Source organism: Felis catus, chromosome X (assembly GCF_018350175.1).
Source record: "Felis catus isolate Fca126 chromosome X, F.catus_Fca126_mat1.0, whole genome shotgun sequence".
Taxonomy (NCBI): Eukaryota; Metazoa; Chordata; class Mammalia; order Carnivora; family Felidae; genus Felis; species Felis catus.
The window spans coordinates 123,030,937-123,057,800 of NC_058386.1; the positions used below are offsets into that span (position 1 = coordinate 123,030,937).

General features: G+C 47.1%; 1 protein-coding gene across 9 annotated transcripts in view; it reads left to right on the plus strand.

The window, feature by feature from the left end:
* Positions 1–26,864, plus strand: part of MTMR1 (myotubularin related protein 1) — a 64,181-nt gene that overhangs the window by 18,441 nt on the left and 18,876 nt on the right. For all 9 annotated transcript variants that reach the window (XM_023249240.2, XM_023249237.2, XM_023249233.2 and 6 more), the window contains 9 exons: positions 3,601–3,676; positions 6,238–6,332; positions 6,965–7,072; positions 9,846–9,947; positions 10,261–10,344; positions 11,391–11,540; positions 12,472–12,660; positions 22,804–22,989; positions 23,420–23,626. In XM_023249240.2, the coding sequence (XP_023105008.1) occupies positions 3,631–3,676; positions 6,238–6,332; positions 6,965–7,072; positions 9,846–9,947; positions 10,261–10,344; positions 11,391–11,540; positions 12,472–12,660; positions 22,804–22,989; positions 23,420–23,626 (1,167 nt within the window). In that variant the 5' untranslated portion in view covers positions 3,601–3,630. The remainder of the gene's footprint in view (positions 1–3,600; positions 3,677–6,237; positions 6,333–6,964; positions 7,073–9,845; positions 9,948–10,260; positions 10,345–11,390; positions 11,541–12,471; positions 12,661–22,803; positions 22,990–23,419; positions 23,627–26,864) is intronic.

Consider the following 26,864-nt stretch of genomic DNA (forward strand, 5'->3'; position numbering starts at 1 on the left):
CACTATAGCAATGCCCTCCTGTCCGAGTTTGGTAGATTCCATTATGACATTATTTGCAAAAATTGGTTTATCCAACATTTTGTCAACCAGAAATTTGTTCATTTGTGCTTCTTGGTCTTCCCAGGTAGGATTAGCCATGAGGTAGTGAGCAGTCACGACAGGGTTCAGAAATGCCTCCACAAAGATTGAGAGGGGACAGATGCATATGCTCAGGGCGCTCCTTGAGGATGTAGACATTGCTTTATTCAAATTTGCAACGTCCGTGCCCAACATGATACCTGGCATCTTACAAGTATTTGTGGAGCGAGTCCATATAGTTTGTATTTATTAATCAGAAGAAGAAATCATGCATCAAGTATTCTTGAGTGCTTACTCTTTGCTCAGTGCCTTTAGACTCTCTGGAGGCTTTGAAAGCAGCGCAGCTTTCTCCAGAGTTTATGTCGCATCTCGATACATGAAAGTGCTAGAAGAGCAGCTCCAGGGAAGCATGGCCAGCCACTCCCACACCCCCCATGCTCAGCTGTGCCTTTGCCCAGCCCGCCCTTCTTTGGTGACCTTGGAAGCACCTTGAAGTGCCTGATTTGGAAACCACTGCTTTTGGCGTGCAGCCACTTGCAGACACTGCCCACCCAGCAGCCTAGACTCACGATGAGGAAGGTGGTAGAGGAGCCGGGCCATTCGGGGGCAGGGTCCTCGGGGACGAGCTCAGGGAGCTGGTGGGCCTTCCGCTGCGCTTTCAGGGTCACTGGAACAGGAAATTCTTCAGCTGGGCAACACTTGGAGCAAAGACACCAAGAGGCCCGGGTGTGTGCGTGAGATCAAATTTTGTCCACAATATTCCATTCTCTGATTATACTGCACATGGGTTGGATAAATCAAGGGTCAAATCATGTCTTGTGCAACTTTGTAGTTGCAGTCAAAGCTTAATATAGCACAAGTGTGAGTCCCATTTCCTAACACCAGCTTTATAAAGGGAATCTACTGTACTCACAAAATAATGAGCCTTTAAAAACTATTCTCTTGAATTCCTATGCTGAAGGTAAATGTGTTTCCTGTACAAAATAAACCTTTTATGGGAAAATCAGAAGCAGTGGGATCATTTGTTCTGATAGGTGCTTTTCCATCATTATAAAGCATGCCCCAGATTTAATTCCTGTGAGTGAGAGGTCTGTCTCACTGTCTCACCAGCCCGTTTATGCCTCACGGAAATAACACAGGTATTTCAAGCTGAGTCTATCATGACTGTAGAAGAGAGGAGACGTGGCCTCTATCTTGAGAGCCTAGTACATTCTCAAAATGATCCCGGTCACCGGTGTGTCCCATCTGCAACATTTTAGTAGCTAGTCCTGGGTTGAGGACTTTAAGGTATTTGATATGGCTCGTTATAAAGCTTAATGTGAATCACATCTCCCCACACCCCGGACCGACCCCCCCCCCATTCCAGGTTCAGTTGATTAGAACATCTTGCTTTAGTACATATATTTCAAAATAACCTATCCTCACTTATTTTTAAATATAAGTTAAGGAATTTAGGTTTACAGTTGATAATATTTAGCCTTTAAAATAAGCTTTAATAGTGTAATATTTGAAGTAACTTTAAACTTAGATATTTATTAAACTAGTTTTCTCACTTTGTAACTGTCATAAAATTAGTCACTGGTTCAGACAAGAGAAAGCAGACTTTCAAATTAAGGCTTCTGTTAAGACTGGTGATGCTGTTAACATTTCTAAAACTGGACATTTAAAAGTATAAATATTGGCTAATGCTTTATTGCATTAAAGATGTTTCCAAATTGGGTGTGAGTATAAAAATGATTCCATTAACAATTCTCCATTTAACCTTTAACAGTTCTCTATGTCCCTAAAAGTTTTGGCTGACACTGTTTTAGAAACCAATCCAGACTAAAAAATTGAACTGAATAAAATTGTTTGGAGGTAACAGCGACCCTCAATTTGTATTTTAACTGTGTGTCTTAATAAGGAGGATGGACCATGTCATTTTGTGCCCTCCGTATAGGACAGACATACCCTGATCAACAGTTAGCATTGAATCTGCTTTTTATGTTTTGCCTTTGTTCCTTTCTTTGTTTTATAAAACAATGATAAAACTATGATGTATAGGGTTTTTAAATTGACCTTTAAGTCCCATTAATAAAACATATTGAAATATTCTTGTAACTATGCAAATCATGGTTGTTTTGAATTTTGAATAATTTAGAATTATAAAAGATATTCATTTTAAAAATTTTACTTCACAAAATTATGCTGAAAATTTAGTATTGTCTGACCTGTTTTCCATTGAACACTAGTGGCCTCCCGATGTTAACATTTTTTCGCGAAAGCAGCCCCTGATCAAATAGGTACTGGAAATGCCGCATACTCTAGTGCCCTCTTGCTGATTCGGTGTGCATTAACATGCTAAAGACTTGTCTCACTAAAATAAGAAATTTAAAAAAACACAGTTTAGCTTTTCTTTAACCCAGTATTACCTAAACTTCGAAGAAAACAAAAAAGACTACATCTCCTGGGAATTTAATGCTCTATGAAACATGGCTTGGGAATTGCTGAGGTTTTGAACACCTTATTCTTATTCGTGACACATTGTGTCAGAGATGCTAAGGAGAAAGTAACCAGTTTCCTTGGCAGCATCTCATGGGGTGGCAGTAACTTGGGATAGGCCCCTCAGGCTCCTGTCCATAGCTTTGTAGTTCGAACACCATTTTCTCAGTTCCCCTGAGCCATCCAGCACCATCCGAGCACGCTCAAAAGAAACTGGCTAGTTGGGCAGCAGGGCCAATCTGGACATTTGGGAATATGGGCGTGTATCTCCGCAGCCATCCAAGACAGCATTTTCCCAGTATCATTGTAGCCAGGAAGCCTAATAAGTCATTAGCAATTTGCTTGGTGAGTGTGGAATCCACGCAGAGGGCATTGGTTCCAGAAAAGGCTGATGGACACACCCTGTTCCACAGTAGTGATGGGCATCCTCTTGTCTGCCAGATGGGAGCACACGCTCACAGCCTGGATGGGACGCACACTGACAAGCCCACTCGCCACCCTCCACCCCCACGCTTTGTGCCCACACACGGGTAGCTGAGCTGCAGCACGGAAGCCCAGGGCTTTCCTTAATGTTACTGCCATGAGACCCCCTCCCTGGTTAAAGATCAGACTTCAGAGTTTCTCACACTAGATAGTGCTCACAGGCTGGGTGGGGAATGTCTACAGCTAGCTAAGCACCTACATCTAATGTTGACTTCATTTGTGTTAGTTTCATGCTCAGAAGGTAACCTTTTTCTGACCTTATGTCCAAATTCTGGAGGCACCTTATGATAACTGTCTGTGTAGTGATTACAGTATCTATCTGTCATGTCAAGCCATTTCTGTATTAATGCTTTCTAACTGTGAATTAAATATGTGTAACAATTTGCTAGAATATGCAGCATGGTGTCCTGTGATGCTGAGCTTTGAGATTGTCTTGTAGGGGGAGGGGGCGTCCATTTTGCACGCTTCTGTAGCCACGTAGCAAGAGCACAGAACGCCGCAATTCTTCCGGGTATACAGCAGGAAAGTGAGATTTACTCCTGTTTGGTTTTTTGCCAGGCTCTAAGAGATGGAAATAAACTGGCACAGATGGAAGAAGCGCCACTTTTTCCAGGAGAATCAATCAAGGCCACTGGTAAGTATAATGAGTACAGTTTGCTTATAGGGAGCCATAAAATGAAATGGCACTTGTGAGCACAGGTGATGTATATGCTGGAGATCAGCCAAACCAATTTAATTAGAGGACGAAGGAACTAGGTCTATTCATTCTTATTAATGTCTTCATGACCTGAAGAGAGAGAAGACTATATAGGACCACTCTAAGTTCCAACTGAGTGTGAACCGAAGGCTGATTAGACGCCGACTGTAAAGTAATGGTTTGTTGCAGTCCTTCACTGTAAGGAAAATATGTTGACAGAAGATCCATATCCTATTTTAATAAAGTTTTGAGAAGTTGGCAGAGCAATTTCAGTGGCTTATGAGATTCCAGAAAGTACAGTTTGATCACAAGGAAAAGAGCGTGTGTTGCCACCCCGCGTTGTAACAGCGGCGGCGTGAGCAGCGCCAGGCATTTCGGCAGCCAGTGCACCGTGCCGTGGGTGCAAGGGAGGGCGGCTGGTCACAACCTGGTCACCTCATGATGGCCGGGGTGGGTTGGATAGTCTAGTTGCCAGGCAGAGTGTTGCCTTCTTTCCTCATGGCACCCTCCCAGAGACTGTGCTCAGTCTCAGAGTATAATCGTCTTGTGTCAAGAACGTCTGAGTAGCTGGGCTCTCCTACCAGGACCTCCAAACAATACTGCTGCTGAGTATCCTGGTCTGTGGCTCCAGACCCTGCTTATCCCATCCCATCCATGGTTTTGAAACTCTTGTCTTTAGCTTCTGGAACTTCTGGCCTCTCTGTTCCTTCTCTGGGAGCTCCTGTAGTCCTGCCTCCACACTGCTTTTGTAATGATCTGACTAAAATGCAGAGCTAATTACATCATGCCTCTCCTTCTCTAGACAGGAAAGCACACAGATTTCAAATATACAACATGAAGAGTTTTGACACATTATACACCTGGGAAACCATCATCACAGTCAAGATAATGAACATATCCATCACCCCCAGAAGTTTCCTCGGGCCCTTTATAATCCCTGCCTCCCACTCCGTCTCCCCCATCCCAAGCACTGTAGACTGTATTTTTTACGGTTTTATAGAAATGTAATCATTGAGTATTTTCTTCTTTTGTCGAGTTTCTTCCACTCAGCATAATTAGTTTGATATTCTTCCACATTGTGGCAAGGGTCAACACTCATTCCTCTTTACTGCCAAATAGTGTCCTATTGTGTGGCTACAAGACAGTTTGCTTATCCAGTCATCTATTGGTAGATATTTGGGCTGTTTCTACTTGGCGGCTGTTACAGATAAAGCTGCTGTGAACCTTCATGAATAAGTCTTCTCTGGCCTCATGTGCTATCATCCTTGCTGCGTGCTTTGACCCAGCCCCGCTAACGTCCAACAACTCTGTGCTCTCTTCTTCCTCCCTCCCTTTGCCCCATCCCTCCTTACCCCCCTCCTTCCCTACTGATCTGAGTGGATCCTTTTCCGAGCTCTTAGTCTGTCCACAGGGTTATGATAGCATTTGTGAGGCTATAGTATAATGGTGATTTTTTTGTGTAGTGCCTCTCCTAGGGCTTGGCTGTTTGTAAGTAGCGACTCTGCCCGCTTTGCCCTCTAAGCCCAACAACAGGCGCTGCTCGTTAGATACTGAGCTGTGGAAAAGTCTAATGGAAGTGTTTTGAGAATCTGGCTGGATGACAACTTTAGTGCCTTTAAATGTCCCACTGAAACTCCTATGTAGCCATGTACGCCTCTGTTATTCCTGTGGAGTGGCACTTAGAGAAGATGGTGAGAATGTGGTACCTTTGGGACGGGTGTGACCTTCCGAAAACCCGCAGGAATCCAGTATGTTGTTGAGAGTGATGCTAAATATGTTGGGATCAACAATAAGAAAACTCGACATGGAAGCTGATAAGGAATTTGATGAGGCAAAGAAGCCATTTTCCAGTCCACTGATGTGGTTCTAGTTTTTGTCATCTGTAAAACAGTTTCCTTTGCAGGTGCATTAGCTCTCAGTAGTAGTAATTTATGAAACAGCAGCCCAGGGTCTTCAGAGTTTAATTAATGTGTTTTTGAATATGATGAATTTATCACTCAGGGAAAATGTTAACTACCTAGAGAACAATGACAAAATGTAACTTATTTTGAGGCCCTTTACTTAAGTGCCTCCCTAAGAAACAAATCAGAATTTTGTTTTACAAAATGAAATTTTCTTTCTTTCTTTTTTTTTAACGTTTATTTATTTTTGAGACAGAGAGAGACAGAGCATGAACGGGGGAGGGTCAGAGAGAGGGAGACACAGAATCCGAAACAGGTTCCAGGCTCTGAGCTGTCAGCACAGAGCCCGATGCGGGGCTCGAACTCACAGACCGCGAGATCATGACCTGAGTCAAAGTCGGCCGCTCAACCGACTAAGCCACCCAGGCACCCCTAAAATGAAATTTTCTTACAAAGACTAGCTATGTTGTTATTTAATGTAATAAAAATGTAAAATTCCTAGAAAACTGGCATCACGAATATATATATGTGGAAGCTCAAGATTTATTGAAGCCCAAGTCTATGGCAGAAGTTGCTACTTTGGGTTTTTTCTTTTAGTGAAAGACGTCATGTACATTTGTCCATTTGTGGGAGCAGTGACTGGAACCCTAACAGTGACGGACTTTAAGATGTACTTCAAAAGTGTCGAGAGGGTAAGTTTTTAAAGGGGTATTTTATTTTTAAAGACACTTCAAAACAAAGTAAACAATAACGAAGAAAGTACAAAGAACCCTGAAACCTGAAATCCCATCACCCTGGGAGGACCGGAGGATAAATTTTAACATGTGCACGTTTGCAAACAGATTGTGCATCTGGGAAAAAATGCTATTAAAGTAGCAGTCACAGGGGCGCCTGGGTGGCTCAGTCGGTTAAGCATCCCACTTCAGCTCAGGTCATGATCTCACGGTTTGTGGGTTCAAATCCTGCATCGGGCCCTGTGCTGACAGCTCAGAGTCTGGAGCCTGCTTTGGATTCTGTGTGTCCCTCTGTCTGCCCTCCCCCCGCTCAGGCTCTGTCTCTCTCTGTCTCTCAAAAATAAATAAACATTAAACAAATAAAAAAACCCAAAAAAATAAAGTAGCACTTACACCTGGTGGGAGGCGTTGAGTTATACTCTTGAACATCTACTTCATAAAGCAGGTTATAAATCAGACTTTGGTTTTGTAGTTGGGACAAAGAGGAAATGTGACATAAACAAACGTGTGTTTTAACCCAGCGGATACTTCAAGTATGAAAGCGCTGCTGACCAACAGTGATAGGTCTTCCTTTTAATTTGTCAACCCAGGACCCGAATTTTGTTCTTGATGTTCCCCTTGGTGTGATCAGCAGAGTTGAGAAGATCGGAGCACAGAGCCACGGGGACAATTCCTGTGGTATAGAGATCGTGTGCAAGGTATTGTACAAGCACGGCTGAAACAGAGGGGGCGGTCAGCTTGGAGCTTTTTCTGATGCATTCTTCACGGTCTTTGGGCAGTGAGACTAACTGCTACTGTTAGTAACTCCAGTGTTTTCTGGACAGGGGCCTCTTCACAACTTGTATCGGCTAATTCTTACCACTATGTAAGCAGTCTAAGTAAACCTCTTCTTTTCTGTTGAAGTGTTCTGATAAATGCGGTCCTGTAACCGCTAGTGTTATTTGTTACATTTCAGAGAAACCAAGTGAAAAGCAGAGATCAATACTGTTTTTTCAGTTTGTTGTTTTAACACTACCCTTCAAAACGGAGGATGGTCAAAGATTTCCTGAAGGAACAGGAGTATTCCATAAATTCTGTGATTAAACACAGTGTCAGCACTTACACCTGAGCCATGCTTATGTTTGGTTTGCTACCCTTTCTCCATTGGGTTAAGTAGAAATGTGTGTGATTACTTTAATGATGACCGGTCATTTAAGAAACACTTTAACTGGTATATTTTATTCCCTAATACTTTACCTCATGGGGCACACGTTATTAACGCCCCTACCTAAAGTACTGGGAAAGAGCCTGTGCAGCATTGCCAAGGTCCCTTCCAACAGTCGGGGTTTGCATTCCTGCCCATCTGTTTGCTGCGATCACGTCTCTGAAGATAGCTCCCTCCGGTTGGCCCCAGAGTGCAGTTGAACCCACTTTTTCAAAGAATCCTTTACTCTTGCAGATCATGAATCTGCTGGCACACTAGACTCCCTATGGACACTACATGGCCGTGCTGTCCTGTGCCAAATTGCATTTGCCCTTCTAGAACAGGCCGGGGTTCCACATGAGGAGATGTGTGAAACAGTTGTGCAACTTAAAGCAGAGCGATGATTTGATCCTGCATTTTGGGAACATGACATTTCCCTTCTTAGAACTCCCCAGTAGTTTGCCATCATCCTTAGGCTAGAGGGAAAATTTACCCAAAGCCCGCGTGTCTGAGCTGGATGACTGCCGTCTGCAGTGTCCTCTCCAACCACCCTACCCTCCTTCTTGCCATCCCGGTTCCTTTAGCTGCTCACGTCCACCTTGCCCCCCCCCCCCCTTTGGAATCTTCGCACTTGTTCTTTCCTTTGCCATGTGTTCTTTCCTTTGCTGAGAATGCTTTTCTCTCTCAGCAATCCTAAATAGCAAGAGAGCTCAATGAGCTACCACGTCTGTAGCGGGAGGAGCTTGGCGGGAGGGCACACCAGGAAGTTACATTGTTTAGGCAGGTGCCTTGTGGCTGTTTAAAGATGTTTTCATGGCTGTGGTGAGCATTTGCTAATAGCTGCTTTAAAATGCTTTCCAGCCTAGTATTACTAGGGCCACGCTCCCAGCCCTAGGGCCACGCTCCCAGCCCTCTCAGCTCATGCCGGGGAGCATTGCAAGATGTAGGGTTTGTTTCTTTTTAACAAGTGGTACACAATTCAAAAGGTACCAAAGGTGTGTGTAGGAAAGAGTAAGTCTCTGTCCACCCCACCCCCAGCCACCTTGTTCCACTCGTGCAGGTACCCGCTGTTTCCAACTTCCCTGCACATCCTGGGTGCACAAGCATGTATGTATGGTCTTTACAAATGTAGATGGTAGAATATTACATGGACCGTTCTGTCCCTTTCTTTTCCCCCTTAACAATGTATCTTGGAAGCCCTCAACATCAGTACAGAAAGAACTGCTTCTGGTTTGTTTTGTTTTTTTTAATTTTTTTTTAACATTTTATTTATTTTTGAGACAGAGAGAGACAGAGCATGAACAGGGAAGGGGCAAAGAGAGAGGGAGACACAGAATCTGAAGCAGGCTCCAGGCTCTGAGCTGTCAGCACAGAGCCCGACGCGGGGCTCGAACTCACCGACCGTGAGATCATGACCTGAGCCGAAGTCGGACGTTCAACCGACCAAGCCACCCAGGCGCCCCTGCTTCTGGTTTTTAACATCTCTTCAGTATTCCCTTAGCAGTACTATAGGTTATTTAGCCAGACCCTGTTGAGGGACATTTTAGTTCTTTCCCTTCTTCTCTGTTACAAGTAACATTGCGACAATAACCTCATCACTTCCCAAATTGCTCTTGCTCGTAATTTCTTTGTGGTCATATTTATCTTCGAATTACATGTAATGTTAAAGAAGACCGAGATTTTTGTGTTTAATCAATGGCATAGGTTTAAAAAGGTCAGGGGATCCTGTTCAAAGCAGTCTTGGGGAAAAGTCGGAGCCACATCACTAGGAGTGTTCCTGTGGGCTTGCATTCAGGCCCGCGGCCAGCAGCTTGCATGGTGGGGCATTTAAGAAACTGTGATTTTGAGAAACAGCATTATAATTTCTGTAAGGAGTGCACCGAGGGACATAGTCTTTATGTGATACAGAGTCCTTGCTATGAGTACAGAGAGAAACCTCTGGTGCATTTCTGGTGTATGGATGGTGTAAAATCTGTAATCGACTTTTTGGGCAGCTAAAAGCTGATGATTCTGGGGCACAGCTTTAGCAGTAAGTGCACAGGACCCGGTCGCACATCTTCCAGGCATGAGCCACCTTCTTGGTTCCATTCTGGATGAGTTATTTCCCCAACATGTCCCCGTTTATTCCAGTTTCCAGAGTTGCTTTTATCTTGTGGGGAGTGTTTCTGTTCATTGGCTTTTGTTAGTAGAAGCAATATCTAACGTGATTAATCTCATTATAGCATTGTGGCTGCCTCATAGATACTCAATAAATATTGAATAAATGAGTTTTGCTAATTGTTTAATAGGATATGAGGAACTTGCGACTTGCTTATAAACAGGAAGAACAGAGTAAACTTGGGATATTTGAGAACCTCAACAAACACGCATTTCCTCTTTCCAATGGGCAGGTAAGTACACCCAAATAAACCATTTTTGCATGCATTTGGGGGGTGGGTGTCCAAAAGTCATGTTTAATTTTTCCTTTTTTTCAGAGGTTTCTTTCATCTAATTTCTCTCTGTTTGTAACTAATACCAGGATATTTAAAATTTGTCAGTTCTGTGTAACAATTAAGAAAACTGCCAACTTGTTGCTTCAAAATTTATAGGTTAAAGTAGAAATCTTAATCTATTCAGCTATGAGCTGAATGAAGAGCTTTAGTATTGGGTATATGATATAGCAGAGAAATATCAACATGTATATTTTGTATTTTTTGTATCCAGACTCTCTTTGCATTCAACTACAAAGAAAAATTTCCGATAAACGGATGGAAAGTTTATGATCCTGTATCTGAATATAAGAGACAGGTAAAGTATGATGCTTATCGAACCGAAAATAGTGGGTGGAGCTTTTTTTTTTTCCTTTTCTCAGAGGTTAGGAATGTAGCGGTGAAGAAACCATTTGAAACAGGTTGTGCATGTGACTCCCTTAGCCTGTAGGCTCTTCATTCTCCCGATGCCACACCTTTCGTTACACTGCTCTTCGTCCTTTTTCCAGAGGCCAAGTGGAGTACAAGCACAGGGGTTTACAAAGCAAATTGGCTGGGGTGGGTTTTATTAGATACTCTGGTGATGAGTTGAGTAAGGATCAAACCAATGGCTTAAATTAGATGATGTGTGTGGCCTGACTACATCAGTATGCTGTGGTGTTCCTATACCTATGTAGTTTTCAGTGCATTGTCAGTTTCAAGATGTTCTTATAAGAGACTGTTTGCATGACATTTAATCTTTCCCTCCACTGTATATTTGGTATGGTAGTTTACATTACTTATTTTATAGATGTTTATAAAAAGTTTCTGTACATGTTCATGTACATGTTGTTTCCTAAACAACTTTCATGGGTTTTTCAAAGGCAACACCATCCTCATTCTATATAGAAAACACAACAAGAGGGGCACCTGGGTGGTTCACTTGGTTGAGTGTCCAACCCCTGGTTTCAGCTCAGTCATGATCTCACGGTTTCGTGAGTTTGAGCCCCACATTGGGGATTCTCTCTCTCCCTCTCTCTTTTCTCCTCCCCTGCTCATGCTGTCTCTGTCTCTCTCAAAATACATAAATAGACTTTTAAGAAAAAGAAAACACAACAAGAAATATATATATGGGATTCGATTCTAGTATATAATTTCCATTTTAAAATATGTTTAGAAATTCTTCTGTTTCATTACATTTTTAGACATGGGTAAGAAGTGGATTATGTTAGATAAATATATATTTAAACTTTTAAGTAGCAATGAACAACAAATTATAAATGGATTTTAGGGGAAAATAAGAAATGGATGTGGTTCATGCCTAGTACTTTTTGAAAGTATAAAAGTTTGCTCCTCCCCTCCCCCACCTTCTCTAACGTGCTGCAGGGCTTGCCAAATGAGAGCTGGAAAATATCCAAAGTGAACAGTAGCTATGAGCTCTGCGACACCTATCCTGCTGTCATTGTGGTGCCAACTAGTGTAAAAGATGATGACCTTTCAAAAGTGGCGGCCTTTCGAGCAAAAGGCAGAGTCCCCGTAAGTGATAAACATCATCACTCAGGCACAAACACACGCTGTATGAGATCTAACATGGAAGGAACAAGACAGAAAAACTCTAGTGAACAAAATAGAAAGTGGAAAACTCGGCTGAAAAACCTCAAAAGGCAGCTGCAAATGAGGAAGGAGTGGCAAGAAAGCGTGCTCTTGCGTTGACAGTATGTGCATCTCTGGTTTCCATGAGTCCTCTTAGAGCAAATACGCTTTCTTAGATGCTAAGTGGAATACTATAGCTGCACGACAGGGACATGATTACAAAAGCAGACATAGGAGCCAGCAGGGGGTGAATTGTTTTAACCAGTTTTATCGAGGTATAATTGATACACAAAAACCTGCACATGTACAGCTTGATGAGATCGAACATATGTATACACCCGTGACCCTCTCACCATAATCAAGGAGGGAGTGAACGTTTTTGAACTTCGCATTTGTGGTCGGGTATAATCTCGAGTCTCTTGGCTGCTTAAGGAAAATGGGAGGTTTGGGGGCATAGTTTCAGATCCTGTAAGGGACCGTCTTCACTTTGCCCTCATCCTGCCACATATGTGATGGTTAAGATACAAAGATGTTTTTAAATTAGGAGACAAAATAAAACTAATCATTCAAATAGGAGTGGGGCTTGACATTAGTTATAGTTTGACTTAGTTTGTTTCTCGTACAATACAATTTTAGTGGTGGATGGGGATTTTTGGAGCTTATCGAGTCAGACTCCTTCCAACCTGACTCAAAAACAGTGAGTTCCATGGCCACTATCATGCTGTGCTTGGTTTTACCCATCATGTTTGAGAAAAGTACACAGAAGAAGCTGTGCTTGAAGAGAGAACTTATTTTTAAGGCATGGTGATCAGGGGACAGGGGAATCAGGGTGATCAGGGGAACTGTACTAATGTTTGTTGCTTATAAACACCAGGTGTTATCATGGATTCATCCAGAAAGTCAGGCAACGATTACCCGTTGCAGCCAGCCACTTGTGGGTCCCAATGATAAACGCTGCAAAGAAGATGAAAAATACTTGCAAACAATAATGGATGCTAATGCACAGTCTCACAAACTTATCATCTTCGATGCCCGACAAAACAGCGTCGCTGATACCAACAAGGTACACTCTCAACAAAGTTGCAGAAACGGCGGATCTTTTCTTAATGCAGTGGCCATAGATTGTTTTGCGGTTCAGTTAGACTGCTGAGTTCCTCCCCACCTGAAGGTGGGCTCCATCGGAGGAGCCCATTGCTGTTCGTCCCTGCTATGTGGCCTGTGGGCCTACATGTGGGGTCTCTTTCATGGCTTCTCCACAATCCATGGCTTCTCCACAATCCATGGCTTCTCCACAATCCTGTCTGCTCCACTAGGTCAGCAAAGACCCAGAAAGTGAATTACCACCTAAAGAATCAAGTTTTAGTGAAATGATGGTGAGGCCGTTGGAAGTCCCTTTAACGTGTGACATATGTGGTCTCTGTTAGAACACGGTCACCTGTGTACAACCGGGCAAATACACAAAGTTTCCGTAAATCATATGCGGCAGTGGCATCTGCACACAGCTGCCATTTGATCCCCACCAGCCAAAGGGGGCAGGATCCTTCATACCCAGGCACAGCTATGAGACCACGCCTCCAGCACCTGGCCTCCAAGTAGGGAAGGCTCTCAACCACATCATTTCTGTTGCCCAAGAATGACTTTCTAACAGTGTGTTACTGCAGGTGTGCATCTGGCAGTCAGAGGATTTGGCCCTCTCTGTAAGTGCTTTCAGGGATCCGGAAGGTGGCGACAGCCTTACCGTCTCATGCTTACTTGTGAAATGACGCTTGGGTAACAGACGTGTAATGAGCACCTACTAGGGCCAGGTGCTGGGGAATACGAAGGTGGACCAGGCGAGGTGCTGTATCATAGGAGGTGTCAGCTCAACATGCAGGGGGGCCAGGAGAGGGCCTGGCTAGCCCTGCTTGTGAAGTTGGACAAGGCTTCACGGAGTAGGAAGCATTTGAGTAGCTTTTGTGGTAGGTAAGAAGAGACGGGCGCGGGTCCCTATCTAACAGTGTTGCAGAGCACATCGCTCATGAGACTGGCACAAAGGAAGAGGTCTGAGGGTGTGGTCACCAACCCCATGCCCAGCCTGTGTCCCCTCAGCAGTGCTTGGGAGTGTCTTTCTCTTGGCAGTCTGTGCCGGTTCTTGCTACGGTGATTATTCTGTCATTGACCATGATCTCCAAAACCCCTACATCATGCCTCCTCTGCTCACTCTTGAGAGAAGCCATTACCTTCTCCTTTGTAGGTCAAACAGGGCATCGGACATGGCATTTTCCCTCAGTCCTTGGGTGCCTGCTGTGTGTCAGGGCTTGCTAGGCACTGGGGAGAGACGCTGAGCAAGCAATCACGTAGTGTGCCAAGTGGCATCCAATGTGGCATGGAGAACATAAAGCGTGCTCTGAGGGAGGGTCAAAGGAGCACGGTTATTTGCTTCATGACCCTGGCAGCGACTTTATCCCTCTAGACCACAATTGCCTCGTCTCTAAAATGAGACTGGTGGTACGCCTACTTCCTGGAGTCAACGTGAAGGAGGTCCTCTAAACGGCCTGGGACAGGGCCTGTCCCAGAGAGAGCATTTGGGTTCATGTTAGCCATCCCCATTCCTGACCTCAGAGTAAAATGCTATGTCTGCTTGGCCTTCGTGACATCTCGGCCCTCAGATCTCTCTCCAGCCTGGCCTGCCCAGTCTCCTTCACTAGCCCCTCCCCCCGTTCCCAACCTCCAAATGGTGGTGCTTCCTGAACTCCATATGGGCTCCTCTTTTCTACTTTTCACCATCTCCCTGGGGCCATTTTCTCCAATGCCGTGACTCCAGACACCCTCTGTATGTTGAATTTGACACCCGGATTTCCATCTCACCCTGATCCCTCCTGAAGTCGTGACAGCATTTCCATCCACTTGCCTGGTTGACATCTTTGCTCAGCCATCCCCCAGGTAATGGCTTCAGTGTGTCCAAATTGGCCTGAGAGGTGGGGCCATGAGAACCCTTGGCTTCCCAATCCATTCTGCTTGGCTTTTCCTCCAGGCTCTGCCCTTGGTGCCTTTGCATCCTGGCCAGGTTTCTGACCTCGCTGTAAGCCCCAGGCGCGTCTTCTGCAAGATGGGAGACGTAGTGAGTGGCATAGGGTGTGTAAGCATGAAAACTGAGAACGATGTGTGTAGCGGCCACAGTACGTGATGCCCATGAGCTTGCCACCCCAGTTGTGTGGCCGGGGGGGGGGGTGGATGACTGGTGGTGCCAGTTATGGATATGGACAAGACTGGCAGAGGAACAGGCTGGGGAAGGAGATGGGCAGGAGAGGAGTTGCCTGCGGCCCTGTGCAAATTAGCACAAACAACTGGGTGGCTTACAACAACACAAGTTTCTTCTCTCACAGTCCAAGAGGACAGAAGTCTGCAATCTGTCGGGGCTGTGATCCCTCTTAAGGGCTTCAGGGGACACTCTGTTCCTTGCCCCTTCCAGCCCCTGGAGGTTGCTCTGTGTGTGTAGCCACAGTGCATCCATCTCTCCCTCGGCTCTCTACAGGGGCTTCTCATCCACGTGTCTGTGTCTTCCCCCCTCTCTCTTCTGAGGGTACCTTTGATGGCTTTTAGGGTTCGCCCAAGATAATCCAGATGGTCTCTTCATCTCAAGATCCTTGACTTTATGAGTCAAAGACCCTTTTTCTAAAAGAGGTCACGTTCACAATTACCCAGGATTTGATGTAGATAATCCGGGGGTGGGAGGGAGTGTTTTTCAGCCTCCCACAGGGGGTCATTCCTAATTAGCTCCCCATGCTCCCTTAACTGGTGCATCATTAACCCTGTCCATCTTTCCACCTGTCTGTGATGTCGCAGCACTATCCCAGCGCAACGAGAAGGCCGAGAAACTCTGTACTCACAGAGGCAATCTTCTAAACATCCAAGAGAGCAAGGGTGGCCCGCTGTGTGTGATGTCACGTGGAAGACACGGAAGCAGGACAGCAAACCGCATGTCTACGACGATTTTAACTGTAGTGGTGTGGTGTCTCAGAAGTGAGCAAGGGCATTTATCTGTCTAGGTCCTGGTTAACTCTTCTGCATGTAATATCATGTCACCTGCAAGCAGAGATGCTTTACTTCCTTTCCGATCTGGATGCCTTTTATTTCTTCTTCGTGCCTAATTTCCCGGCAAGAACCTCTATCTAGTACCATGTTGGATAGAAGGGGTGCACGTAGTCAGCCTTGTCTTGTTCCTCATCTTAGGGGGAAAGCTTTCAGTCTTTCACCATTGGGTATATCAGCTGTGGGTTTTTCAACATGCCCTTCACTGGGTTAAGGAACTTCCTTTCTGTTGTTAGTTGTTTGAGTGGTTTTATCACGAAAGGTATTGGATTTTCAAAGGCCTTTCCTGTATCGAGATGATAGTGTGTTTTTTTTTTTCCTTCATTTTAGTACTCTGGTGTATTACGCCGACTGGCTTTTGTATATTGACCATTGTAGTGGGTTGAATAGTGTCACCCAAAAGTTCATGTTCATTTGGAACCTCCGAATGTGACCTTATTTGGAAATAAGGTCTTTGTATATGCAATTAGTGAAGATGAGGTCATACTGGAGGAGGGGGGTGCCTAAATCCACTGACTGGCATCCTTGTAAGAAGGCCACATAGAGACAGACACAGACAGGGAAGGTGGCCATGTGATGACCGAACAGAGATGGGAGCACCGCAGCTGCATGCCGAGTGGCACCAAGCATTGCCACCAAAAGCCCGGAGCAAGGTGTGCAACAGTGTCCCTCAGAGCCTCCAGAGGGAAGCAAGCTTGCCACACACGTTGATCTCGGACCTCTAGCCTCTGGAAGTGTGAGGGAATAAGTCTGTGTTGTTTTGTGCCCCCTACTTTGTGGTACCTTGTTGGTGCAGCCCTAGGAAACTCGTACAACCCCCTTACGTTCCTGGAGTCAATCCCCCTCGGTCATGGTGTCCAATCTCCTTCATATGCTGCGAGATGTGGTTTGCGAGTGTTGTGTAGGGGTTCCCTGCAGTGTGGTGTCCATATCATGGCCAGAGTGATCTTCTCAGTGTCTGGCTCTCAGTGTCTCGCATAGTCTCAGCGCGTGGAGGCAGTGACATCTACTTCCTGAACGGGGCCTTGAAAGCCCTCCCCCAGCCCGGCCCTTCCTTGCTATCTCCACGGCTCCCAGGGCCACATCCCCCCTGTGTGCTGCTGCTTTCAGTTCCCATAGCGGGTCCCGGTGTCCCCTCAGAGCCTTCACCCCCACAGTTAAGCACTCCCCCATCCTTGAGATGACACCTCAAGTGTCACTTCGTCGGGGAGGTCTTTCCAGATGAGCGGAGCTCCCCCTGCGCTGTGGCACCTGGCACATTTTGTAGCTCTGAGCACGGTAGCACTTCCTCACTCAGTGCATAGCTAGCAGCTGGGCTGTTGGGTCCATGGTGGCAGGGAAGGGACTGTTGTGAGGACCCCCAGAACCCAGCTAGGACACAATAGCTGCTCCATGGCTGGAACGAGGGGTCGGGTGGATCAGGTTGGGTTCATCTCTCAGTGGATAGTTGCCATGTAGGGGATCCGATGACAGGTCACGTTGTGTGTTAATTTCAAAAGTCCAGACTCCATTGTGGAACCACTGTGATGTCACCAAAGGGTTTTGAATTCTGATTGTTTCTTGAGAGAGTGAAAATGGGGGGAAGGAATTTAGTTTTAACTGTTGCATTTGCGGAGCCTGTGTGGGGAAGAGAATGCTGTGGAGCTCAGTGAAAGGTCAGGTTGAACGTTAGGGTTGGGGCCCAGTAGCATGCTAGGTGGTGGTTACAGGCTGGGGGCGGGCAGGGGTGAGGCCACCAAAGGAGTCCAGGTTGTGCGAGCCATCTGTGGAGGACAGGAGATGGATTAAAGGAGGAAGGGGTGTTTCAAGTGGTGGGAGGAGACCCCAAGGAGGGAGGGAGCGGCCCGTCCTAGATGCCAGGAGAGGAGGAGTGTCCAGCAGGAGAACTGGGAGTGAGAGGAGTCTTAGCTTAGAGTGCTCCAACAAAATATCGTAGGCTGGGTGGCCTATGAAGAACAGACATTTCTTCTCTCACAGCCCTGGATTCTGGGAAGTCCAAGCTCACGGTAATAGCAGACTCAGTATCTGCCTGACTTGTAGATAGCCACCTTTTCGCTGTGTCTTCACACTGCCGAGAGTAGAAAGAGGCACTCTCTTTTCTGTCTCTGAAAAGAGCACTGATGCCTTCATGAGGGCTCCCCTCTCACCACCCGATCCCCTCCCAAAGGCCGCACCTTCTCACACCATCATTTTGAGGATTAGGGCTTCAGTGCATGGATTTGGGGGATGCAAATACGCAGCCCACACCTGGAGAGAGATGTGTGGACTCTGCAGTCTCAGGGTGTGGGGACCCTGTCCTGCCACTTCATGCCTTTGGCCTTTGGCAGTTGCCTGCCCTCTAGGAGGCTTCCGGTCTGTCAGGCAGGAGCCCTCCCTGCTGAGGAGGATGGGCAGACGGTTGGGCTGACGGCCTGCTAGGCCATCACCAAGTGTGGGCCAGCTGGTCTGAAATCAGAGAAACTTGAGTCCATCCTTCACCTGGCTGCTCCCCAGGGGTGTTTGTGTTTCTCTTTCTCTTGAGGGCTGGGGATGACGCTGCCGCCACTGCTGTCAGCTTGGCCTTGGGGCCGGTGGGTAACAGTGTCCCAACATCTCCGGCTTCTCCCCAGAACCCTGCTTTGCCCTATACAGGGAGGTCTGGTCAGCAAAGTCTGGTCTTCCAGAATGCTCTGAAACCCCTCCCCCTGTTTGTTCTGGGGTACAGGTGGGACCCCTTCTCAGCCTCCCTCCCTTTCCATGTCAAGACCTCCAGATGCCTGTTCTCTGCGTCCGTTTTCTTCCATAAGCCCATTTCCTGATTTTCATTTGTCTTATTTGTGTCTTTAGTAATCGGTTTCTGGGCAACAAATTGCCTTTAAAAAGCTTCTCTGGTTGTCCTCCTTAGCACGTGCTTCCTCCGTGCTGAAGTGCTGGATAAGCTTGAGCCCAGCACACCATCTCACAGAGTGGCCTCCCCAGGCCTCTGGGCTCTGTCAGGCGGGGACTGGGTCCAGTACCTCCACCTGGCGCAGGGCTACGAACATGGAAAGTGCTCGGTGAGGTCATCACATCGTAGTGCTTGAGAATCTTGTGGGGCGGGAGGCACTAAGCCTTGCGTGGATTAGCATTACTATAACTGGTTTTACTTCATTTAATTGGCATTTAATTTGCATAGCGGTGCTTTGAAGGTTTCACAGGTGGGAAAGTTCGGGTGCAGAGAGATGAGGAGGACCCTGTAACCATCTGGGTGGCAGAGCTGGGATTATAAGCTCATTTCCCCTACCGCCAAAGCCTGCGCCTTTAACCTCCATTCTATGCTGTTACTACCTTAATCAGCAGTGTTTTCATTGGATGCTTAGGTTATTTTTTTAAGAAAAGATGATTATGTCATGGAGGCAGGGCTGTGCTCCAGACTGCTTTGTCCATAGTGGGTGTTCCAAAGTGTTTCCTTGAAGCGAAAGCGTCTCCTATAATTCTGTGGAATAACCTGAAGTATATAGCTGGCATCCAAATATATGAAATTCTTTTCCTGCCAGTCACATTTGCCACTTGCAAACTTTATCTCCTACTTAGCACCTGCTCCCATGTCCGTGTCTGGGCTTTCAGCCAGCCACCTGCAGTCCTGCCTTCTGAGTTCCACAGCCTGTCCCTAGAGCCTCCTGGCTCCCTCTCAGCCCTGGCCTCCTTAGGCTGTCCTGCCTACTGTCCTCCGGCCAACACCTTTGGCCCACTAGCCCTTTGGCACCCCACCCGGCCCAGTTCAGTTCTCCTGCCCGTCTTTGTCCTGCCGGCACCCCAGACTGCCGAAAGTGCCGTGAGAACAGAGGCTCACAATGTGCAGGTTGGAACCACTCCAGATTCACGCTGGAATTCTCCAGCCTCTGAGGCCCTCGGTGGTGCTTGGAGGTCCCTCCTCCCGATCCCCTAGGCTCTCCAGAGACCACCCTTTTTGACTGTTTTGTAATATATGACCCTGCCCCACCCCATTCATCCTCGGCAGCTAACCTTGCTCTTCTTTTTTTTTTTTTTTAATTTTTTAACATTTTTATTTATTTTTGAGAGAGACAGAGGGTGAGCGGGGGAGGGGCAGAGAGAGAGGGAGACGCAGACCCTGAAAGGAGGCTCCAGGCTCTGAGCTGTCCGCACAGACAGTTCGACCCAGGGCTCAAACACACGAACTGCGAGATCATGACCTGAGCCGAAGTCGGACGCTTAACTGACTGAGCCACCCAGGCGCCCCCTAACCTCGCCCTTCTGCACAGAGGACAAACCAACCCTCAGGACCACTCTCCCCTCCTGCCACCGTATCCAGAAACTACCTTGTACTGCCAACCATGGAAGCCTCCTGTAATGGTGGAGGGGTGCCTTCCTCTCTGCCCTCCTTGCCATGAAGCCTTTCCCATCTACACAGATAAGCTCTCTCTCCAACCACTGTCACTGTCCCCTTCCAGCTGGCACTGCCATTTTCTTGCCCTTTACACATGGACCTCTCGGAGGGGTTTTCTTGCTGCCCCATCGCTCACTTGCCCCTCACGCCGTGAGACTAGCTCATCCCGTCTCTGTGCTCACCCAGTACTTCCTCATCACGAAATCCAGTGCATATTTTCCAGCTCTTATTTTCATTGCCTTCTCAACTTTTTGACATAGTTCAGTACTTGTTCTCTTTTTCTTTTTCCTCCGGTCTCTGGCTGCTCTTCTCCATCCCTTTTGTTTTATGTGCCTTAAATGTTGGCCTTCTTCAGGCTTCTGGCCTATGCTTCTGTCTTCACTTACACTCTGTCCTTGGATGCATGTCCTTAAACATGCCAGTCCCCTGTCCTCCAGTATCCTGCAAATGCCCGTGACTTTGAATTGCTGGCCACAGCTCAGACCTGTCTTCTGAGCTCCAGACCTGCTGCCCACAGACTCTTATACTTACATTTCTCCCAGGCATCTTACGCTCACTACACGCACAGCTGAATGCTTGATCTGTTCTGTAATAGTCTGTATCTCAGGAAATGGTTCCACCAACTCTTGGGTCACCCAGCCTGGAGCCATCGGTGTCCCGGCCTCCTCATGTCCTACTTACTTCTGTTGCCCCCTAAATATCTCCAGTCGGGTGCATCTGTCTGCCCTGCTGCTTGCACCGGGATTCTCTCAGCCACATGAGTGCCCATCTCTGAGCTGGTCTACCTGTGGGGGTCCCAGCCTCCTCCAGGCCCTTCCACCCAGCGCAGTCAGTGTGGACTCCACAGTGCAAGTCTGGTGGTACCCTCCCCACACTTGTGTGCAGTTTGGCCCTCCCCTTGCCAACGCCATCCGGCCCTGGGCCGCATCTCACACTGCTCTCACCACTGCCGTGGGGTCCTCTCAGCTGAACTTGCCTGCATCTCAGGAAGCCGTGTCCTCCCCCATCTCTGGGCATCCACACACCATAGCCCCTCTGCCCTGTGTATTCTTGACCTTCCTCCACACGGCAAAGCTTTCCTGACTTGTGTTTTCTTCTGTCCCCCTGGGAGCCTCCCGGGCCTGGCCGTGCATGCCCAGTGTACCCTGTGCTCTCCTGCAGCAAAGGACTTGCCCCCCTGTGCTGCATGTGCCCTCTCCTCACCTGCGTACCCTGCCGGATTTTGAGTGCCTGGAGGACCAGGGTCTCTGCTTGTTCATAATTGTCACCCCAGCATTTCGCTCCAGGCCAGGCGTAATACCTGCTCAGATGGTGGTTGGAGCCTAACTGAAGAATGTGGTCTTTGGGTTCACAGATGCACTTATAATGTGTTTCGGAGATAAAGTTCCTATGCTGTTACTCAGGCTATTTTAACCATTCCAGAGTTCACAATTCAATGACTTCTGATAATAGTCACAGTTTTGTGTGACAGTCCCCACTGTCTAACCCCAGAATGCTTTCATAGACCCGAATAGAAACCCTGTGCCCACTGGCAGCTGCTGCCCATTCTCCCCTCCCCCCAGCCCCTGTCAACTGCGTATTGACTTCCTGTCTGTATAGATTTCCTTGTTTTAGACCTTTCATATAAATGGAATCCTACAATATGTGGTCTTTGGGGCCCGGATTCTTTCAGTCAGTGTAATGTTTTTAAGGTACTTCATTCCTCTGTGTCGCTGTGTGATGTTCCATGGTACGCAGAGACCACCTTTTGTTGATCCATTCATCCACTGATGCACATTTGGCTTGCTTCCAGTTTTTGGCTATGGTGAATAACGCCGCTGTGGTGTTTCATGTACAGGTTTTTGTTGGGAGTGGAACCGCTGGGTTACGTGGTAATTCTGTGTTTAAATTTGAGGAGCCACCAAACTTTTTCCCACAGAGACTGCACGGTTTTAATTCCCACCGGCAATATATTAAGGTTTCAATATCTCGACATTCCCATCATGGATGGATTTTGAATGTTGAATATAAGCTAACTATAGGCCAGATTTTGTTAGGAGATTACCAAAGAGCCAGCCATATCCCCCACTTTTGTTTCATTTGCATTCTCCTTTCAGTGGCGTAGACTTCCCTGTTTTGAGATTTACAAATAGTTTGATTATACGGAAATGTTGCGGTAGTACAACCTTCCTCTGTTCAGACAGATAGCACTAAGAGAACCCTTAAAAATCTAACTTACCTAGAGTAGGATCCAGTTGTTAATGGCTTAGAAACTGATGATGGGTGATGGACGATTGTTATGGGTTGAATCGTGTCTCCATAAAAAAATATGCTGAGGCCCTAACTCCTGGTACCTGTGAATGTGGCCTCATTCACAGGTGGGTCCTAATCCAGTCTGAGTGGGGGTCCTTAGTAGAAGAGGAGAGACAGACCCAAGGGGAATGCCATGGGACGATGAGGCAGAGATTCGAGTGATTGTCTATAAACCAGAACACCTGGGGCAACCAGAACCTGGAAGATGCAAAGACTCTGCCCCAAGAGGGTTCTGAGGGAGCACAGCCCTGCCAGAACCTTGATTTGGGCTCCAAACCGTGAGAGGACATTTCTGTTGTGTTAAGCCCCGTAGTTTGGGGTACTGTGTTCCAGCAGCCAAGGGAAAGTCCCGCGAGGATTGGGAGGCTGATTACAAAGAGATGAGTCTGTCGCTTCTTTAGTGCTCTCCGTGTGATAGCACTAGAAAGACTAGAACTGGGAACTCAGATGAAGTGATGTATCTTTTGTTTTTCACAGGCCAAGGGTGGAGGATACGAAAGTGAAAGTGCTTACCCCAATGCGGAGCTCGTGTTCTTGGAGATCCACAACATTCACGTGATGAGAGAGTCCCTGCGTAAACTGAAAGAGATCGTGTACCCCTCGATCGATGAGGCACGGTGGCTCTCCAACGTGGATGGGACGCACTGGCTGGAGTATATAAGGGTAAAGCGGGCTGGTCCTTTACATGCTTTCTGGTTAAGATTTCTCTCTGTACCTGCCATAAATCTGGTCATCCACGTGGTTTCTCAACACTGGAAATAAGCACATCTTTGCTGTCACAGTTTCCACGGGCAGTATCCAGACGGTGGTCTTTGTTGGAGGGCTTCTGTGACATAAAAAGGGATAATGCTTGCCTCAGATCAGGTTTTTAAAGACCTTTGTGGCCCTTTAAAAAAGGACTGTATTTACTGCTGTCATTTTTCTTCATGTAAGGTGTTCCCCACCCCCAATGTTACTGTTTCCGAGTGATCCTCAGTTGATTGCATTGTTTGGTTTATTGACCTGAACTTCCAGCATTCTTCACAGTCCTGGAAATTAAATGCTGTCCTAGAAATTAAATGTAGCCTGCTCTAATGTGCCTTCTTTTCTGAAGATGCTTCTTGCTGGGGCAGTAAGAATTGCTGATAAGATAGAATCTGGGAAAACTTCGGTGGTGGTGCATTGCAGCGATGGTTGGGACCGAACAGCCCAGCTGACCTCTCTGGCTATGCTGATGTTGGACAGTTATTACCGCACCATTAAAGGCTTCGAGGCTCTCATAGAAAAGGAGTGGATAAGCTTCGGACATAGGTTTGCCCTGGTAAGTTGAGACAGTGAGGTATGTGCTTGACTGTTCTTTCCCATGCATGTGCGTATCACACACACCACACATCTACACACACACACATGTACACACGTGTGGGTTCTCTGTGTCTGACCCGGGTCACCATAATGGAAGACGATGGGCCCCTCAGCATTGTATGTTTTTTGGTAGGGCACTCTGGTTTTTAGAATTTTTTTTAGTGTAGGTATGTTTTTTTTTATATAAATGAGGCAAAATTCATATAACAGAATTAGCCATCTTCAAGCATACAGCTCAGTGGCATTTAGTACATTCACAACGTTGTGCAACCCCTACTTCTGTCTAGTTCCAGAACATTTCTCCACCCCATTAAGTAGTCACTTCTCATCTCCCTTCTCCCCCAGCCCCTGACAATCACTAACCTGCTTTCTATCTTTCTTAATTTGCCTGTTCTACGTACCTCATGTAAGTGGAATCCTATAATATTTGTTTTTCTGTGACTGGCTTATTTCATTAAACACACTGGTTTTAAGGCTTATCCATATTCTAGCCTATGTAAAAATTTCATTCCTTTTCATAGCTGAATAGAATTCCTTTATATAGATAGACCACATTTTGTTTATTCATTTATGTTGGTGGATGCTTGAATTATTTCCAGCAGTACGCTATTGTGAATAATACTGCTATGAACATTGGCCTACAAGTTTTTGCCATACACAGTACCACAAACTGAGTAGCTTAGACAATAGAAATGTATTGTCTCACAGTTCTGGAGGCCAGAAGTCCGAGGTCAAGGTTCTGGTAGGGTTGGTTTCTCCTGAGCCCCCTCTTCTTGGCTTGTAAGTAGCCGTCTTCTCACTCTGTCTCCATGTGGCCTTTCCTCTGTGTGCACCTCCCTGGTGTCTCTCTCTGTGTCCAAATTTCCTCTCCTTAGAAGGACACCAGTCAGATTGGATTAGGGCCTACCCTCCCACCTCCCTTTAATCACCTCTTTACGGACCCTATCTCCACATATAGTCACATTCTGAGGCCCTGGGGGTTAGGGCTTCAAGACAGGAACTGGGGCAATACAAAATTCAGCCCATAACAGCCTGCTTTCACACTTGGGTATATCCCTTTTAGTGGAATTACTGGGTCATCTGGTAGGTGTTCTTTTGTTTTTAAGTTTGTTTAAGAGTGAGAGCTCAAGTGGGAGAGGGGCAGAGAGAAAGGGGGACAGAGGATCTGAAACTGGCTCTGAACTGTCACCATGGACCCTGACGCGGGGCTCGATCCCATGAACTGTGAGATCCTGACCTGAGCTGAAGTTGGATGCTTAACTGACTGAGCCAACTGGGTGCCCCATCATCTGGTACATATTTTTGTGCTTTAGTCCAAATGGCTGTTCCTCGTCCTTCTTGGGCCTTAAGCCATTGGGGATTCATCTTAACTGTGCGTTGGAAAACTCCCTGAAGCCACATTCAGATCCACTTCTAGAAAGCAGGACGAGCAGTGGAGAGCTTCAGTGGCTCCCACCACGGGGTACCAAGTGCACTGTCCACGAGGAGAGGGAAAGGAAGTTCCACAGGCTTTGAGCCACATGCCCTTTGGGGGCTGTTGTCCGATCCTCAGCTACATGCCTTCCCTGTCTGCGCCTTGGTTCCCTTCTCGAAGTGGAGTGTTGTACAGAGGAGGGGAGTTTGTGTACATTAGGTGCTCAAACAGGGCCTGGCCTGTGCTGGGTACCTTTTAGATCCTGTGCTTATTTTAAACATTATCGCGAACTCCTTTGTTCCTTCTCCCTGGGAGAGGAGAGAGTGTGGAGTTTTCCCCAATGTTTGCATCTGACCATCTCTGAAGGCTCCCAGGGCATTCTTTTCCACCTTTCCTCTCCACACCGTGTGTCCTGGAAGACAGGAGGCCAGCAGGGGCCCTTGACTAGGTGGGCAGTGCTAAAGGCCACCTACTGAGACTCCAGTAGCGGCCCTGCACAGCACGCGTCAGGGCACGTGCACACGTTCTCCCATCCCTACTTGCTGATGCTGGGGTTCGCGATGGTAGTGAGATCCTAGGATTGTTAATGGCTTCACTTTACTGAGCGGCACTGTGTATCCAGCACCGTGGCACGTATCTGCTTCAATCCTATAATGACCCTGAGCGGCAGCTGCTATAACTGGCAGTTGGAGGGAACTGACATTTCAGGAGTAGGAGTTATCTGACCGAGGTCACCCAACCATTGAGGGTTGAACCGGCATCCACACAGCAGTTTCCATCCTGCAGCCACCTTCTTGCTGCCTCCCTCTACTCTCCCTTCCCTTGAGTTCTGTCTAAGCTCCTGTCTGAGGCCCACTTCTGTCCTTGCCCCCCTGTTGCATCTTCTACCTCCTGGACCTTTTCCCAGACCACTCTCTAACCTGCCACCGACCTGCCTCCATTTCCCCTCTTGCCTAGAGGGGTCCTACTGGTCTAGAAACCTGCCACTATTTATCCCTCTCTTGACCCGACTTCCCCCTCCATCTGTCACAGCAGATACCTGCCCCCTCTGCAACAAAGCCCCTCACAGCTGTAGTCTGTACCCACTACTGCTGTTTCCTTTCAGGCTGTGTTGAACTCACTTCACCAGCCTTTCTCCTCACAACACCCACTCCAGCCCGAAGCTGCTTGTCACCACCACCGATGACTGCCACTTTGCCAAGTCCTTTCTCTTATTTGGCCTGCGCACTGGAGGCTGTTGGTTCTTCCCTTCTTCTGGAAACTGTTTTTCTTCCCTTGGCTTCTAGGTGTCTATAGCCTTTTGAATTTCCTCTAGTCTTCTGGTCCTCCTTCTCTCCCCAGCCTCGTGGTGTTGGGAGGCAGGCCTGGGGCTCAGTTCTCAGATCATTTCTCTTTTCTCTGCATGCTTAATACCTTAGTGATCCCGACTGGTCACTCATCTTTAAATATGTGTATTTCCAGTCTGCCATGTCCTCAGTGCCACTGATGCCCCCTTCCTTCTAGCCTGCCCATCTCCCTTGGGGCTATGATGGCAGCCTAACTAGTTTCTCTATCACCTGTGTCCCCTTCCAATCCTTGTCCTTGCTACAGCCAGATGGAGTGTTCCAAGAAGCCCATCTGCTGCTGCCCACTGTGAATCTCTCCGAGCCTTCCCATGGCCTGTGGGGTTGTGGGCAAACTCCTCAGCTCAACATTTGAGGCCCTTGGTGATCTGGTCTGGTCCACCTTTCCAGCCTTGTTTTGCCCCGCAACCCACCCCCTTCCACCTTTCCTCATGTCCAGC